Below are 19,001 nucleotides of genomic sequence, written 5' to 3' on the forward strand. Positions count from 1 at the left end.
TAACTGCAAAATGCAGCCACCAAAGAAAGCTCTAGATTCAAACATTTCTTTCCCCACAAACATTGTATTCACACCTGAAGGTCCTTGGGCTTTCTCTCCAACACACTCTCCTACAAGATGTGTGTCTTCGCTACCAACAAAATTTGTTTTACACTGTTCACTCTCCTACAACCCGAAAAGCACCCCCCTGCAAGTCAGGAAAACTGGATCTTTGTTCTCATGAGACCACTGTAATTTTTCTCCAAGTCACTGAACTCTCTGAAAGCTTGGGCTTTGCTCTGAAAAATCATGGTGGAATTTTATTTTGAAATTGTGTTCAGTGTGCGGCAGGCCAAATAGAAAGTAAGAAAGAACACAAATATATTAAACAGATACAAGTAGAAGAGTCCTAATTGAAGCAGGAGAGACTGCATTGAAATAGTAGCAGGAAATAGGCCCAGGAGTCAGAACACCTAAGTTCAAGTGCTGGGTCCTCCCCTCACTAGACCAAAGAGCCCTGGCCTCCTGCAGAACCCAGCATGAAAACCACCGTGCTGGATGATGGCAGGGGCCCTCCCAATTCACACAGGGTGATCTGTAATATTTGCCATATACAAAATGGGCATGTATTTTAAAACTTTGAGATAGATATTACTGTATTGTTTCTGTGGCATCATTTATTTTAATTCTTAAAAAATAACATGAACTGGAAGAGTTTTTTACTGCTTCTGCTTTCTCAATGAACCAGATTTAAATTAGTGTTTCAAAACTACCCTCTGGTCCCTGGACCAGTAATCCCTTGCCATCTTGCCTATTCCTCTGAACATGAGTGCTAAGCATAGTGGTTGCTTCATCTGTAGGAAGAGAAATAGAAGATTTCAAATATCCCAATCTGCAGTATCACTTGGCTTTGGAAATATTGGCTTAAAACTACACTACTAAATTTTTTAATCTTATTTTCAAAGCCCTCCAGCATAGAAGATTCCATAATCTACTACAGAGTTCCATTCCAGTGTTTCATGGTTATATTCATTGGGGACCTTTTCTTCTATTGACATAAATCATTCAACAAAGGCACCCATTCAGATAATGCTTCTCAACTTTCATTCTTACAATTTTTTTGAAAGTCTTAGAATTAAGTTCTTCATTGTCACTGTGTGTTTCTCTTCTGAACTCTCTCCATTTTCCCCCCATTTTCTTCTTTAGATACTGGCTTTAATTGAAAACAGGAATGGTCTGAGAAGTGTTCCTGGAATCCTTTTACTTATAAAATATCATGCATAGTTAAGTTATTACAGAGCTTCCAGGTTTCATCTTGATAAGGTCACCAACATCTTCTAAAACCTATCATCAGACAGTATGCAAAAAAGTGATGATACTTACCTATACTTATATTGGTTAATAAATACTCACCTCACCACATGTTTTAAGTTAGGTAACTATAATATTTGACCACGCATTGTGTATTAGTCCATTCTCACACTGCTATAAGGAATTACCTGAGATTGGGCAATTTATAAAGAAAAGAGGTTTAATCAACTCACCGTTCTGTGGACAGTGCAGACTTCTGCTTTTGGGAAGGCCTCAGGAAACTTACAATCATGGTGGAAGGCAAAGGGGAAGCAAGGCACCATCCTCACATAGTGAAGCGAGGAGCGGGGAGAGAGAGAGAGAGAGAGAGCAAAGGGGGAGGTGCTACGCACTTTCAAACAACCAGATCTCATGAGAACTCTATCACAAGATAGCACTAGGAGGGTGGTGCTAAACCATTAGAAACCACCACCGTGATCCAATCACTTCCCACCTCCAACACTCAGGATCCCAATTCAACATGAAATTTGGGTGGGGACACAGAGCCAAACCATATCAGCTTGCAACCAAATCTCCACTCAAGTCTCCAAACACATTATTTGTACTTTTTCCCCGAGACTATGAACAGATGCGCAGTGTATGTGCTCAATGTTAAGGAAGGCCGATATCTGACCAATATCAAACATCAAAGCTATTTGCATAGAAGCTCCCACCCACCAAAGGTGTTATGTCTGGCATCTTCTACCAAAGTGGTTTCAAAAACTAGAAAAAGTATCAGCTAGAAATCTTCTTTGCTTTTGCCACGTGCGGTGACTCACGCCTGTAATCCCAGCACTTTGGGAGGCCAAGGTGGGTGGATCACCAGGTCAGGAATTTGAGACCAGCCTGGCCAATATGGTGAAACCTCGTCTCTACTATAAATACAAAAATTAGCCGAGCGTGGTGGTGTGTGCCTGTAGTACCAGCTACTAGAGAAGCTGAGGCAGGAGAATTGCTTGAACCTGGGAGGCGGAGGTTGCAGTGAGCTGAGATTGTGCCACTGCACTCCAGCCTGGGCAAAAGAGCAAGACTCTTTCTCAAAAACAAAAAAAAAAAAGAAAGAAAGAAAAGAAAAGAAATCTTCTTTGCTTTTGAAAACAAGAATTTAGATTCCCAGAGACTTACGGGAAGAAAAATAATGTCTCTTATTTGTGCAATATCAAAGGGCATCCTAAAACATATTTTAGGCATAATCTTTTTTTCTTGTCTCCTCTCTCACATGTCATAGGCATGATCTTATATCTCTATTTTGTCACATGGCAATGACATTTCCTTTATTGTTTATCTGCTGTGCCTCTTGAATACTATATTCCATATGTTACTGTAGAATAGCCCCAAGAATAAACAAATTAGGTAGTTGTTTAACAATGCCTTTTAAATGTAAGCAAACATCAGTATGTAAAATAATGTAGCTTACTTGCTCCTTTCTAAGTGTTCCACTCTAGGAAAAGACTGATATTTTCCCTACCTGCCCTGCCTTCCACTTCAACCTTAGCTGCTCCTTCTCCCTTAAAACCACACCATTGGAAGACCTCATACCATGTACTAAAGAACTTCCAACTATTTCAGGGTAACTGAGTGCTCTTTAACTGAGCCATAACCCACGCTAAGACTGCTTTGAATACTTGCCCTTACTCATGCATTAAAAGAGGCCTGACCATGATTTCTCAAAAGGGTAAACATAGACTACCACATGACCCAGCAAGCTTACTCCTAGGTATATATCCAAAAGAAATGAAATCAGGGACTCAGACAAACATTTGCACACCCATGTTCATAGCAGCATCATTCACAATCAACAAAAGCTGGAAACAACCCAAGTATCCATCAACAGATAAATGGGCAACCCAAATGTGGTATATACAAGCAATGGAATATCATTCCGCCACAAAAAAAAACGAAATTTGGATATATGCTGTGACACAGATTGACCTTGAAAACATTACACTGAGTGAAATAAGTCAGACACAAAAGGAAAAATATTGTATGATTCCACTTATATGAGGTAGCTAAAACAGACAAATTTATAGAGACAGAGAGTAAAATAGAGGCTACCAGAGGCTGGGAGGAGGTGGGAAAGAGACAGTTATTGTTTAATGGGTTTAATGGGAGTTTATGCTACGGATGATAAAAAAAAGTTTCGGGTACAGATAAGTGGTGATAGTTAAATAACATTGTGAAAGTGTTGAATGCCACTGAATTATACACTTATTAAAATGATAAATAGTAATGTTATGTATATTTTACCACAATAAAAAAATTACGTAGGGGGGGAAAGTCAGTCTGATCTGAGCTCTGTAATGAGAACTTGGAGGGCACCTGAGATTTTAGAGTCCTCATCCAGAGTTTGGGAAATTGACAACCTCATCTCTATTCCAAACCTATCCCTATTCTGAGGAGGGTGGGGATCTCAAGCAAAGACCTAGAGGTGAAGGCATCAGGAATGTCCCCAGGAAGAGACAACTATGGGCACCAAGGAGACAGCCTTCAAGCTTTCAGGTCACCCAGAGCTTTCTCAATCCCATCTAGCACAGCTCCTGCAGTCAGTGGTCAGGAAGAAAAAAGAGAGAGAGGCCTGACTAAGCCAACTCTTCTGGAATTTATGTAAGCTTTTTTCTTTTACTTATTTTTCAAATGTCACAAGAATCAATTTTGGAGCAAGCAGGCTATAAAAAGATGTTTTTGTTCTCTCAGCCTAATGATACATATGTAGAAAGAGAAGGAATAAGAAAACTTTGGACAGAACTTGCACCTCTAAAATGTTTGAAGTTATTTAGGTTAGGTGTTTTACAAACACACGTACACCCTACATACATACATACATACATGTACATACTATGGTTGCATAGTCTTTGTAATATTCTTAAATCTAAACTTTATTTTAAAAGAAAAATGAAGGACTTGCAGCCCCAGAACATAGTTAGTACTTTTTTCCCAGGCATGTCATGCTCTACTGTTGCCACTTGTAATTGTTTTAAACTCAAGTCAGGCTTCCAATAATAACGTTTTATATTAATTATTCTAATTGTCAACTACTCCATAGCAAATTAGAAAACCACCAGCAAAAATGTTATTTGCTATAACAAATCAATGTTTATACAAGCTTGCCCAACCTGCAGCCCAGGACAGCTCTGAATACAGCCCAGTACAAATTCATAAACTGTCTTACAACATTGTGACATGTATGCACGGATTTTTTTTTTTTTTTTTTTTTTGAGACAGGGTCTCACTCTGTTGCCCACACTGGAGTGCAGTGGTGCATCCTGGCCCACCGCAACCTCCACCTCCCAGGCTCAAGCGATTCTCCTGCCTCAGCCTCCCAAACTGTTGGGATTACAGGCGCCTGTGCCACCTCACCCAGCTAATTTTTGTATTTTTAGTAGAGACGGGGTTTCACTATGTTGGCCATGCTAGTCTCGAACTCCTGACCTCAAATGATCCACCAGCCTCGACCTCCCAAACTGCTGGGATTTCAGGCGTAAGCCACCGTGCCCGGCCCCTGCACGGACCTTTTTTAAAGCTCATCATCTATCCTTAGTGTTAGTGTATTTTATGTGTGGCCCAAGACACTTCATCTTCTTCCGGTGTGGCCCAGGGAAGCCAAAAGATTGGACACCCCTGGTTGAGAACAATGCCTGGAACTTGTTTGCTCTCAAAAGTTCGTTCAATGAATGAATGAACAGATGCTTCCAATGCAAAACCTTAGAACTGGCAAGTCAACATGTCACCAAAAGGTGGGAGGAAGAGGCATTCATGGTACTGGTTGAGTGCATAGTAAATAAGGTACTTGCACAACTGTGGGCAACAAAGAGACGGCTTGGGAATTATCAAACACCAATTTTGATTTTGATGAGAACAGTCATAACCCAATATTTGAAGATTTTGATGGTTGCTTCTTCTTTTCCCCTCTAAGCCCCCCAGAGAACGACGAAGGGTTAACCAAAACACCACCAAAGGCAACCACTTATTACCTTTGTTATTCCCACATAAAAAATTGAGCAGAGCTATTGTTTAAGCAGAAGAGGCAGTCCCTCAATGAAGCAATATCCTGTTTGAATAATTTAGGATGGGGCATAGGCCAGCCCACACAGTGCATTTGTGTGACAGGGCGTCCCACTCAGACATCTCCATTTCCGGTATCTAGAGTCGGCTGCCCTCTTTAAAAATCCCCTTGTTACAGTCAGGATAGAAAACAAAAAGCCTAATTTACCAGGAGGCTACACAGATTGTGCCTTCTTAGGCAAATGTTCCACCTGCTTGGCCAATTAGCTTCCTCTCCCGAAAGACTCGTTCAACAGGTTTCTTTTTTCTCTTCTCTGCCTCCTGGGTTGGGGAATGAGGCTGTCACTTCGCTTCGACCCTCCCCTTCCCTCCCTCTGGGCTCTTCCACTCTGGGTCGGACCAATCGCGCCCGCTCCGACGTGTCCAGGTCCGCGGCCCCGAGAGCTTGGCGCGGCCCGGCCTGGATGCGCGGGGCAGAGGGTGCAGGGGAGGGCACGGCGCCGCTTGCTTGGCCTGCGCCCCGGGACCTAGAAGCCAGGACGAGCCGGGGGAGAGCCAGGCGCGCGGAAGTCTGAAGGTGCCCTCCAGACACGGCCCCGATGACTGAACTACAGCAAGATGTGGAAGACACAAAGCCTGCGAAAGTGCTCGGGAAGAGGGAGAGCAAAGTTGGCTCAGCCCAGTGAGTATTCTCAGCTGGGACCCATCCAAGGAGGTGGGAGGAGCGCAACCCAAACTTCTCTGCCCCGGGACGCGTTTTGGGTGGATGCGGATTTCTGGAGTTTCTACATGGACAATCTTGTGGCGCTCTCGCTCGCGCTCGCTGTCTCTCTCTCTCTCTCTCTCTCTCTCTCTCTGTCCCTGTCTCTCTCTCTCTCTCTCTGTCTAGATACTCAGTTAAGGAGACGGTTTAGATTGATTGAAAAGTCTACTGTAGGATTTAAACAAACTCTCTTAATTCAAAACTCACTGGATGTTGGGAAAATAATTTTGTAGAAAATAAGCCTAACCACATTGAAGCTCAAAGTCCCAATACAGCCCTCCGTTTAGAATGACCATTTTCACAAATTCATTTCAGTTCAGATAATTGAGTATCTACTTGTTCGATAACGATGGGCAATACAAGGATAAATGTTATTTTGGATCTGCCCTTTTGGAAGTTCAAGAGCAGAGTGGGTATGGGGGAGGCACAAATGAGTATTACTGTACTTCAAGGGACTTTGGTGACCATTGCCACATTAAACACACAGACAAGGTATGATAAAGAGTTTAGCCTATAACTGAGTCTTCTCTACTGTTAAAATATTTATCTATTTTGCAGGCTTTGGTAAAATTGGTTTGGGAGGAGGAGTTGTTTGTTTTTTCCTACAAAGTGGTATTTTCTAAGCCTATTGAAGTCACTTCTAATTCAGTCTATGATTTTAGACACTAACCCTTCTGAGCTCTAAAACTCTTGTTTTGGTATCAGGATAAGAGTAATTTAGGAAGGAGGACTATATATTATCATAAGGATATACTGATGTGTTAATTCCACTTTGAAATCATTTTAAGTTGCCAAATTTTTGTGCTTAGAAACCCGGTCTAACTTCTGTTTTGAACTTCATAACTTAGATTGATTATCACTAAGCTCAAAGTCTTGTTGAAGTCTGGGTGTCCCAATGGATATTTCTTCTAAGAGGATTAGAATGACTTGCTCCTCGCAATTTCCCTGCGTCTGTAACTGCATACATGTAGGCCTCGTCACCTAGAGCCTTAGCCTCCTAAGTAATAGTAGCTGGCACTTACTGAGAATGCTTACTGTGTGAGAGGGAATGTGCTCAACACTTTAAATGCATTCTCACAAAGAATGAGGCAGGTGCTATTATTTCCATGTTGCAGATAAAAGCACTGAAGCTCTGAGACTAGGCAGAGTCACACGGTTAATAAAAGAGCATCCAGGATTCAAGCCCAGGTCTCCTAACTTTACAGCATGAACTTACAACCACTATGCTGTGCACTGGTTCCTCTGTTCCAGAATCTATGATGGCCTTCCATGGCCTACTATTAAAAATGGGATCCTCTGCCAAGATTTTAAGATCCTTCATGATCTGGACCCACACAGACCATTGCAACCTCACTTCCTAATACTAGTCAGCATGCACATCTTTTATAGCCAAACAATCATACTAGCAGCCCTATACTTAGAGGGGTGATATGCAGCACTCCCGTGTTCATTGCAGATTACTCATAATAGCCAAGATATGAAATCAGCCTAAGTGTCCATCAACAGATGAATGGATAAGAAAATGTGCTATGTGTACACAAGATGCAAAATCAATCTAAGTTGTCCATCAATGGATAAATGGATAAGAAAATGTGGCATATATACACACTATTATTCAGCCCTTAAAAAGAAAGATCTTGTCATTTGTGACATGAATGAACCTAGAGGACATATGTTAGGCACAATAAGCCAGGAATAGAAAAACAAACACTGTGTGATCTCACTTGTGTGTGACATCTAAAAAAAGGTTGACTCAGGCCTGGGACTGTGGCTCATGCCCATAATCCCAACACTTTGGGAGGCCGTGGCTGGAGGATCACTTGAGCCCAGGAGTTTAAGACCAGCCTGGGCAACAAAGTGAGACCCTATCTCTACAAAAAAAAAAAAAAAAGTTAAGCATGATGGCGCACACCTGTAGTCCCAGTTACTCGGGAGGCTGAGGTGGGAGAATCGCTTGAGCCCAGGTAGTTGAGGCTGCAGTGAGCCATGTTCATGCCACTGCATTCCAGCCTGGACGCAGAGTGAGACCCTGTTTCAAAACTATAATTTAATTTAAAAATAAATTTAAAAGTTGGATTCATAGAAACAGTAGAATGGTGGTTGCCAGGTGCTGGAAGGTGGAAAAGGTGGGGAAGGAGGGAATAGGGAGTTGATCAGAAGGTACAAAGTTTCAATCAGAAGGAATAAGTTTTGAGATCTATTGCACAGCAAGGTGATTAGTGAATAACAATGTATTGTATATTTCAAAATAACTAAGAGTAAATTTCAAATGTCTCACCATAAAAATGATAGGTAAGCAAGACCATAGGTATGTTGCTTGATTTAGTCATGCTACATTGTATACATATACCAAAACATTATCTTGTACCCCATAAACGTAAGCAATTATGATTTGTCAATTAAAAATAATATTAATTGTAAAATAATTTAAAAATATATTTCTTATAAAACTCAAAAAAAGAAGTGATATGCAGAAGGAATAAGGAACTGGTATGTCAAACATAGGACCCAATGAATCCCCTTCTGTCTTCACTTTTCCTTACCGCTCGCTGTTCCTTTCCCCTCTCTACTCTCTCTTCATTTACTTCTAGAAATCAACTCAAGTTTTCCTTCATGTGAAGCCTTCATTCATTACTGGCCATACTCATCTCTTCTTTACTGGTATTCACCTTGTACACATGTGGCTTCTGTCTCATAGAATTTAGCTGCTGTTATTATGATGATTAATTAACAATTAATGTTTATTGACAGTTTAGTTTGTACAAAGTACTGTTTCAAGTTGTTAACATATATTAATTCACCCACTAATCCAGTTGTATTAGTTATCTTTCCTCTAAATAGGTTGCAGACTCGGATTACATTTTTCCTTATTGAATTTCTCAGAGGCCCAAGCAACAGTCATTTTCGATAACCATCTGTTGGTGAGCTGGGGAAGCTAAGACCCCAGACCCACTAATTAAGATATATACTGTAATATGCTTGTAGCTGACAATCAGCTTGACTATGTCAGGGGAAATTCTATGTTTAAAATTTTTCTTAATCACATTTCCTATCAGTAGCGGTTAGAATTTCTAGGTACATTAACTTGCCCAAGAGCTATGGCTAATTTGTTCATCTTTCTGCTAGAAGAAGGTGAAGCTGCTGGTACACTCATCACCAAAGTGCATATTTGATGAAAAAATACAATGAACCCCTTTCTGACCAAGAATAAGTACTTTAGCTGTATATTTCCTTTTGAGATCCTAACTTTCTCTGCTTTTATTACCTTTTCTATTCTGAATTTTATGTTCCCAGTACTTGAAGAGTCGTAGCATAGCCTGACTTTTTTTGACACACATTTTTTTTTTCCTTCAAGAGGCCAGAATACCCTTGCTCTAACTTTTGTTTGTTTGTGTGTTATTTAAGTTCTGGGGTACCTGTGCACAACGTGCAGGTTTGTTACACAGGTATACATGTGCCATGTTGGTTTGCTGCACCCATCAACTCGTCATTTACATTAGGTATTTCTCCTAATGCTATCCCTCCCCCAAACCCCCACCGTTTTTACACATCTTATGAAACACACTTTTATTTCTTAAAGCTTCTTCTGGATCTCATTTAGTAATGTCCACGTTACTTTTAATGAATTTCAACAAGTACCCAAAATGAATGCTGATATATTCTGAGCAAAAGTTATCTTGATTCATGTTTCAAATAATGAATTAAATTACATGTAATAACATTCAAATTGCAATTTGAATTTTTAACATTTGAACTTTAATAACTTGAGGTGTAAGAATTTTAGAAATTTGTCCAACTCCATATGTATGTAGGAAAAGGATAGATGTGGCCAACAAGAACATTTACCTTAAAAGGAAGCTCTCTGGTATTATCAATAAAGGTTGGTTATTTTTAGTATATATTTTTACTTAAAATAGTGAATTCAAGTAAAAATAAATGACCTGCAGTGGCAACATCTCTCATCTAAACGATCTGTCTTTGTGCATGGCATGTTGGAGTACTTGACAAACAGAACACAGGTTGAAGTTAGGAACTGATCTTGAATTAGAAGCAAGAGAAATAAAGGCAAATATTTGTTGGACCTAACTCAGTTTCTTAGTGCTTACTTAATTCCAAACTTTGAAAGCTCCCATTTAGCAAAAGAAGATTATCTCTCTATCTGTGTATGTGTGTGCATATAATTTTTTTTTTTTTTTAATTTCCAGGTCATCAGATCTGACAGGCTGGGTGTGGTAGCTCACTATAATCCCAGCATTTTGGGAGGCCGAGGCAGGTGGATCACTTGAGGCCGAGAGTTTGAGACCAGCCTGGCCAACATAGTGAAACCCCGTCTCTACTATAACTACAAAAATTAACCAGGCGTGATGGCTTATGCCTCTAATCCCAACTACTAGGGAGGCTGAGGCGAGAGGCCTGGGAGGCAGAGGTTGCAGTGAGCCAAGATCGTGGATTGTGCCACTGCACTCCAGCCTGGGCAACATAGCAAGATCCAGTTCACTTTTCATTACAAACTTTGGGGTAGGAAAGAATAATGTATAACGTGTTTTAACATATATTAATTCACCCACTAATCCATTAAATATGGGCCTTCATTGCATGAAAACTCATATTTTAAAATGTCATACATAGCATATTTATAAATTATATTAAACAAATTATATTAAAGTATAACACCCAATGGAGGAGTTTTAAAAAATGGAGAAAAATAAACAGTGTGCTCTGGTTTGAAAGGTTTTGAAAAATATATATAGTGAACCAAATCAGCTCTATGACTGGAGGTTAATATCACAGAAAATTGCTGATTTATCTGGGCAGTACATGAAGCAGTTAAGAATGCAGGCTGTAGGAAACTAGTATTTGAATTCTGGCTTTCCTGTCTCCTACAGGTGTGACTCTGGCAAGTTACTCAGCACCTCTAAGTCTCTGTTTCATTATCTATAATGGGGAATACTTAAGTCAGCTGTTTGATACAGGCTTGCTTTGAAGTTTACATGGGAAACATAAGAACAGACACTTTTCAAAAGAAGACATATATACAGCCAACAATCATGAAAAAATGCTCAACATCACTCATCGTTACAGAAATGCAAATCAAAACTACAATGAAATTCCATCTCACACCAGTCAGGATGGCAATTATTAAAAAGTCAAAAAATAACAGATGCTGGTGAGGTTGCAGAGAAAAAGGAATGCTTATACACTGTTGGTGGGGGTGTAAATTAGTTTGACCATTGTGGAAGGCAGTGTGGCAATTCCTCAAATACCCAAGGACAGAAGTACCATTCAACTCAGCAATCCCTTTACTGGGTATATACCCAGAGAAATATAAATTGTTCTTTTATAAAGACACATGCATGTGTATGTTCATTGCTGCACTATTCACAATAGCAAAGACATGGAATCAACCTAAATGCCCATCAATGATAGACTGCATAAAGAAAATGTGGTACATATACACCATAGAATACTATCCAGCCATAAAAACGAGAGCACGTCCTTTGCATAAACATGAATGGAGCTGCAGGCCATTATCTTTAGCACACTAATGCAGGAACAGAAAACCAAATACCACATGTTCTCACTTGTAAGTGGGAGCTAAATGATGAGAACACATGGACACATAGAGGGGAACAACACACACTGGGATCTATTGGAGGGTGGAGAGTGGAAGGAGGGAGAAAATCAGGAAAAATAACTAATGGGTACTAGGTTTAATACCTGAGTGACAAAATAATCTGTATAACAAACCCCCATGATACAAGTTTGCCTGTATGACACACCTGCATATGTACCCCTGAACTTAAAATCAATGTTAAAGAAAAAAGTAAAATAATAAAGAAATGTACTTCACCTAGTGCCTACATATTATCAGCTCTCCATAAACTGTAGCTGTATTAGTCCTCATTTTTTAACATCTGGGATATGTTGTGGGGTGGGAGTGGGAGGATGACATAAAGTGTAATTAAACTAAATGGTCAAACTTCAAAGAGGTCAAATGCTTACAGTAGCCTGCAGTAATGTTCCGTAAAGTGACCCTGAGGACTCTTGTGACAGCACCTGAGCATTTCTTTGAATGTAACCAGGTGTGTTGGTTTTTACTTTATGCTAAAAGGATCTCATGCCATGAGTATTTTGTGACCTTCCAGCTAATTTAAATATTGCTTACTGATTTGGTGTTATACATTTGTTGTCCAATACTTCTGTCCATCAACCATTGATTCCACATTCTGCTTCCTGGACCCTCAGCTTTAAACTGCATTTTTGTTTCCATTTGCTAAACTTCAACAGAACTGTCCTTTAACACCTTTCTAATTTCTAAAATGCTGAGCTTTAGCCACTTTGCACATTTTCAAATGTAATAGAGCAAAGATCCTTGAGAGAATTCCTCCTCAGCCACCTTAATGACTGCTTCTTTATCCTTAAAGAGGAGTGTTTTATCCGAAGTTTGATTCGTCACCTTGAGAAGAGAAGCAGAACCAACTTAAACTACATTTCCTAAAGTAGAATAATTTACATTCCCTAAGATGGATATATGTAGCCGTCATTGGTCACTCCATGTGTGTCAAAGGTTTCTGTATTTATAATGGACATGATGTCCCAAGGTGCATAGTATTTGTAACAACTTTATTGAGATTTTACCTCATAAAATTTACCCATTTCCAGATATAATTCCGTGACTCTTAGTAACATTACCAAGTGATGCACCATCACCATGACCCAGTTTAAGAACATTTTCATCCCTCCAATGAGGTCCCTCAGGTACATTTATTCTTAATCCTTATTTCAACTCCCAACCCCAGCTCTAGGCAATCACTATCTACTCCCTATCTCTATAAATCTGCCTTTTCTGGGCATTTCATAGAAATCCTTGTTCCATAGGCTTGATTTAAAGACAATTAGATTAGATCTTTTACTAAGCCTTTTACTTTATAAATATATGTCTTTTCACAAAAAAAAAAAAAAAAAAAGGAAAGGGCTTTCATGTAGCAAGAGCAACAAGATGGGTCATAAAGACAGGTCAGTGCTTTATACTTTGTAACAATAAACATCCGTTGAATGTTGACTAAGTGACATTCATACTTAAGATTCCCAAACCACAACATCAAAGATAACTCAGGCTGCGATATTTGGGTACTTTTTTTTACGACCTCTTAAAATTTTGCATCTAATATTTATTACTGGTTTTTTTAAGTGACACCTGGAGCATAATCTTCCCACATGTGTTGATGTTTTTTAAAGCAATACATGTAAAAAGTCAGAAAGCAAAACAATATAGATAGATACAAAATGAAAAATGGAGACCTTCATCCTGTCTCCTACCTTACAGTTCCTTGTCTCAAAGGTAACACTTTCCAACGTTTTGGTCTTTTTTCTTACGCTATTATCATTTTAAGGCCAGAATCAAGTTTTTTGTTGATTAGTTTCCTTTTTTTTAGACTATCCAACTTCCGGTATACCTATAAATGTGTTGAACTTGGCGACATGAAGCATCTCGTGAGATTGTTATGATTAAGTGTGATCACACAGTATCTGCACACCATAGGAGAGCTCAATAAGTGGCAGGCATTACTCTCAAATACTGTTTTTTCCAAGCTTCTGTGCAGAATACTTATCTACCCATAAAATGAATTCATAGTTTGAACAGTAGTCAACAAACCCGTTAGAATACAATCTGATGGTGATGACCTTAATAAGGTAGACCCCCAGTGTTAAACAGAGGAATTGTGACTGAGCCATCCTGCCAATTCATTTTCTTGATCTCTTCTGTTCCTCTCTTCTAGTCTGGATGATCCTAGACAGACCCCCTAATTAGATGAGGTAGTGATATCTGGGCCACCCTCTGAACTATTAAATATGGGGCACAGTGGTGATGAGACCTGTTTTAAAAAGGAAGAGACCAAGGTGAGAGAAATGGAAATGTGAAGTTGGAGAAAGCGAGTAAAGAGATGAGAAAATAGAAGAGAGTTGGGAGAAGAGAGGGGGAAATAATACTGAGTTATATTGAAAAGAGAAAGAAAAAATTGGCTAATTTACCATTAACCTACATAATCTTCCTGTTCTGCCCTGGAAGATATTCCTTCTCTTCTCTCTGTATTCTATTCTGTGTCTTGTCTCAGGCAATAAAATGGGGTATTGACAAGCCTCTTCTTCCCTAATGGAGATTTTTGTTTTGTTTTGTTTTTTGAGACAGGGTCTCATTCTGTCACCCAGGCTGGAGTCCAGTGACGTGATCACAGTTCACTGCAGTCTCAGCCTCTCGGCTCAGGTGGTCCTCCCACCTCAGCCTCTGGAGTAGCTGGGACTACAGGCATGCACCACCAGGCCTGGCTATTTTTCTTATTTTTTTGTTGAGACAGGGTTTCACCATGTTACCCAGACTGGTCTTGAACTCCTGGATTCAAGAGATTTGCCCACCTCAGCCTCCCAAGTGCTGGGATTACAGGCATGAGCCACTGTACCCAGCCCTAGTGGAGATGTTGATCTGTGTATACATGTTGGTGTTTTCTTAAAGTCCATATATATCAGGTGTATGATTATATCCATATTTGTTGTCTTTCACATTATGCCCAGCTTGTGCAGTGAGTTAAAAACTAGGAAAAACCTTGGAAAAACAGTATGCTAATTTTTGTGTCCTTTATAATAATTAATAATTAAGGATTATTTTCTGAAACAGTTGTGTTCCTACAAATGATTCTGAAACCTTTAGTGTGTATTGCTGTAAAATGTGTATTGTGAGTTGAATTGCTATATATCGATAGTGATGAAAAACTATCAATTCATCAGAACAACTTTTATTATCACTATATTTTTTCTGTAATTCATTAAAAAATAACACCTCATTTGATCTATTTAATCCTTAAATATTACGCAAGATGCTCTGCGTACTATACGGTGTGGTCCCCAAAAAGCCTATGTTTATTGTTAAGAATATATTTCTTTTCCTCTGGCTCTCCCTTCCTTCCTTAATAACAAAGTTGCATAGTATATAAAGTTGGACCTGTCTTGATATGAAGTTGGTAGATTTCTTAGGTGTGTTCTTGATTTAATCAGGATCTTTTCTGAAAATTTTACAAAGAATCACAGCACCTTTTCTCAAATTCTAAAATCACAAAATATCAGACCTTGCATCAGAATAATAAAAAGCATATGAGCTAAGAGAAAAGCAGTATTTGACAGTTGATGATGACCAGAGAGACTTGATTGAGTACTCAACTGACATTTACTAAGTACTCCTGTGCCATGGGTACCATGCTAAGTGTCTTAAATATCACCAGGATGAAACATGTAAAGCCTTTGCCATAAGGAAAATGGAATAGAGAGGAAAGGAATATTTTGTTTTGAGATTCGATCTTCTTTCAAAGAAGAAACTAAGTAGCTCCAGAAAATATGTCAAAGCTTAGACAAGATGAAGTAATATCATTGCTATTCATTAGACACTATTCAAAGTGCTTTTACAGATATACATATAATAAGGTAGGTACTATTTTCATCACATTTTATATGTAGGAGAGACACAGTGACTTGCCCAAGTCATAACAGCTGTTAAAGTGTTGAAGTCAAAATAGAAAGGCAGGCAGTCTAAACTGAACCAGCCTCCTAAAATCATTCATTATACAATCGCACTAGATTTAGGAAGGGCAAAGATGCAGAAGACAAAGTATCTCCTGTTAAAGTCTGTGCAACCCTGCCTAGCTCTCTTAACTTTTGTATGTGTGTTTTCTAATCTTTATAAAACAAACACTCATTTCCATTCTACAATTCTAACATTGAAAGAATTTATAATGCTCTGTAGAAGACAAGATTAGCTGTCAATTGAGCACTTGTGCTTTCTCTGTATTGTCAAACAGAGGTACCTCTTTGGATACTTGCATATTCATCTGTGCTCCAACCTAGCAGTAGAGAAGTTCATTTTTTCGGTTGAAGCTCTACATCGTAATTGGCACAGCAGTCCTTCATGGATTCCAATTTTTAAAAACTATAAAGGGGTTCTTCTTTGCACAAGTACAGAGTGTTTCTATAAAGTGATGTGACTGATGTGTTTTAAAAGCATGTGAATGTTGTATCTTTAAAAGTAGTCACCAAAGAAACCCAAGAACTTTTCCAACAATGCTGCAATTGCACAAAATCTTCTTGAAATTCTTCTTGTAGTGTTACTTTCAAAGCCTGGAGCCAATTCTTGCAATAGTCATAAGGTTGGCAAATCTTTCGAGAGTGAATTCAGGTTTTGAAAAACAACCTGGAGTTACTTGAAGCCAAATTTGGTGAATAAGAATAGTTTAAACATCTTTAAATCACTCTGTGGATAAGATCATTTTTTATCAAAAACAAGATGTGACTATAAAATAAGACTGAGTTTCTGGCAATCCTTAACAAACTAATTTCTATACATCCAATTCAACATTTATTACTTTGTAACCATATTATGAAAATAGTAAAATTTTATGGTGATTATTCTTTTTCAGTGTTTATAATATACTCAGGTAGGTGTTGGTGTGTTGTAAGTATTAAAAATTATTTTTAAATTAAAAATTATTTTTTTTAAATGTCCATGAGCTTAGGCAGTGAAAGTTCAGCTATCACAATCTTCTTGTACTAGCTTCTACTCTATTGCACATTATGGTAATTTGTGTAGAAATCACACTTTCTCAAACCCCCTGCCCATATTCCAAATGGCCTTTCTTTCACTGTCTATAAGACACTACCCCTGACTTTCCCACATGATAATTATCAATTTTTAGCATTAAGCTTTCCATTTTTGTCTAGCACCTGATAGTTAACCTCTGTTAGCTGACTGGTTTACTCCCTGAGACGTTCCTGAGCATACCGACGGACAAGCATATTCTCCTGTTCTTGACTTTGGGTCAGAATGGACTCATTAGCACAGCAGTGTTACACAACCATTTGATCTAAGATCTAATTTTAACACTGTACTGTTCAGTAACTTTTAGGTGCTATGTCTTCACTCTTCTCTAATCCAAAATAAGTAATTCAGCAAGCAGTCACCTAGTGCTTACTCTGTGCAGGGAATACAAGGCTAAATGAGGTATGTGTGATGCCCTTTAAGAGTGTCCAGTCTGGGGAGAGGGGAACGGGACGCATTCCCACATAACTAATACCACGTGATAAGAATTCCACAGTAATTAAATGTTGTGAGGACAGAGATGCAGGCAATTTGTGTTTCGTGGGGTGAGATAAGAGGTGCTGTTTGAAGTGAGGTTGAGGGACAAGGAAGAATGTGCCTTTAACTGGAGGGAGAAAATTATTTCAGGCAGAGGGAGGAACAAGGAAAGGATACTTGAAAGTTCAAATGCATGTTCTTGATGGGCACTTACGGGTCTCCTGTGGCGTGACTGGCTGGGGCTGGGAGGACTCACAGTGAGAGCAGAAGGGGGAAGGACTCGGAGCCCCCGGTTAGGTGCCCCCTCTTGCTTTGCTCTTTCCTCCTTTTACAGCTTTGGCTCTACTACTGACTCTTTGAAACTTTAGGGAAGTCGTTCTCCTCTTTGGTTTTCAGTTTCCTTCTCTGTAAAGAGAGAGGGCTGAATGACCTGATTTGTTAGATCCCTTCCAACCTGAAGAGTCTTTGAAGAAACTGCCCTACTTCTCTGCGCACTTCTGTAGTTTTTGTATAAAGAATTCTATCGGACTGAACAAACGAAGGAAAGCCTTTTTAATATGAGTCCTTGCTTTCTTATGTGGTTTGTCCCCTTTATTTTTTTTATTTCCTTTTACTTCTTTCCCTAGGTAAACATATACCTGTTTAAGGCAGGACTGCCACTGGAACATACCTAAACTATCCTCTTACATGTTTATAGAGACATATCAGCATTCACATTGCATCAGACAACCCCACTTTCCCACAATGCCTTCTGGATTGGTTCATAACAGAGATGCCTAATGGGGTAACATAATTTAAACCTGTAACACAAATGGAGACCAAATGCATTATTGGTAGAGTTGCAAGCTTCTCTGATATACTTAATGTCTGAAAATAATCAAAGGTTGTACTTAAATAGAGAATACAATTTTAGGTTAAAAAGCCCTTTTCGTCAGAAATGAAATTGGGGAATACCTAAGAGATACCAGTTTCCCACTTGAACTTAATAATTATATTAGCATTTTAATTTACTTTATATTCATTTAAGTACTTATATTTCCACAATAATTGAATTCAATGCACACTTTTTGAGGACCTACTATTTTTAGACATTATACTGTGTTATAGATTATTAGGATGTATTAGGCATGAACTGTGTCCCCTAGAACATTAGGCCCAGTGCAGTGACTCACACCTATAATCCCAGCACTTTGGGAGGCCAAGATGGGAGGATCACTTGAGGCCAGGAGTTTGAGGTCAGCCTGGGCAACATAACAAGACCCTGCCTCTACCACAAATAATATAGAAATTAGACGGGTGCGGTGGTACAAGCCTATAGTTCCAGCTACTTGGAAGGCTGACGTGGGAGGATCGCTTGAGCCCAGGAGTTCAAAGCTGCAGTGAGCTCTTATCATGCCACTGCACTTCAGCCTGAGGAGCCTGTCTCTTAATTAAAAAAAAAAAAAATCATTTGGTCAGGTTCACTATAATTTGAGCAACATCTTGCTATTACATTAACTATGAATTTCAATCTACTGTGCTATGTACAGGCATTTTTAAGAGAATAGTGAGGAAGACACTAGCCCAGCATGGGAATTGAATGAAGGCCTCCTGGAAGAAATGATGATTATCTGAGAGAAGTTTTGAAGGAGGAATAGGAGTCAGTTGCCTACTCTGCCAAAAAGAGACAGAAATCATTCTAACTGGAAAAAAGTAGCCTAAATTAAGGCACAGTGATGTGAAACAGCCAGGTGACTGTTAAGAATTAATATTACTAGAAGATAAAATGTATAAACTTGAAGGGCAGCA

The 19,001-nt window shown here is 39.1% G+C and overlaps 1 protein-coding gene across 8 annotated transcripts in view; it reads left to right on the plus strand.

The window, feature by feature from the left end:
* Positions 1-19,001, plus strand: part of GRAMD2B (GRAM domain containing 2B) — a 128,716-nt gene that overhangs the window by 55,882 nt on the left and 53,833 nt on the right. For 6 of the 8 annotated variants that reach the window (XR_003119853.1, XR_003119854.1, XM_025388211.1 and 3 more), the window contains exon 1: positions 5,465-6,013. The exons of the other annotated variants lie outside the window; for them this stretch is intronic. Coding sequence is in view for 4 of the 6 variants with exons in the window: in XM_025388213.1 (XP_025243998.1) it covers positions 5,931-6,013 (83 nt within the window). In the remaining 2 variants the exon portion in view is untranslated. Of the gene's footprint in view, positions 1-5,464; positions 6,014-19,001 lie in introns of those variants that run through there. 8 annotated transcript variants of the gene reach the window in all.

This window comes from Theropithecus gelada, chromosome 6 (assembly GCF_003255815.1).
Source record: "Theropithecus gelada isolate Dixy chromosome 6, Tgel_1.0, whole genome shotgun sequence".
NCBI lineage: Eukaryota > Metazoa > Chordata > Mammalia > Primates > Cercopithecidae > Theropithecus > Theropithecus gelada.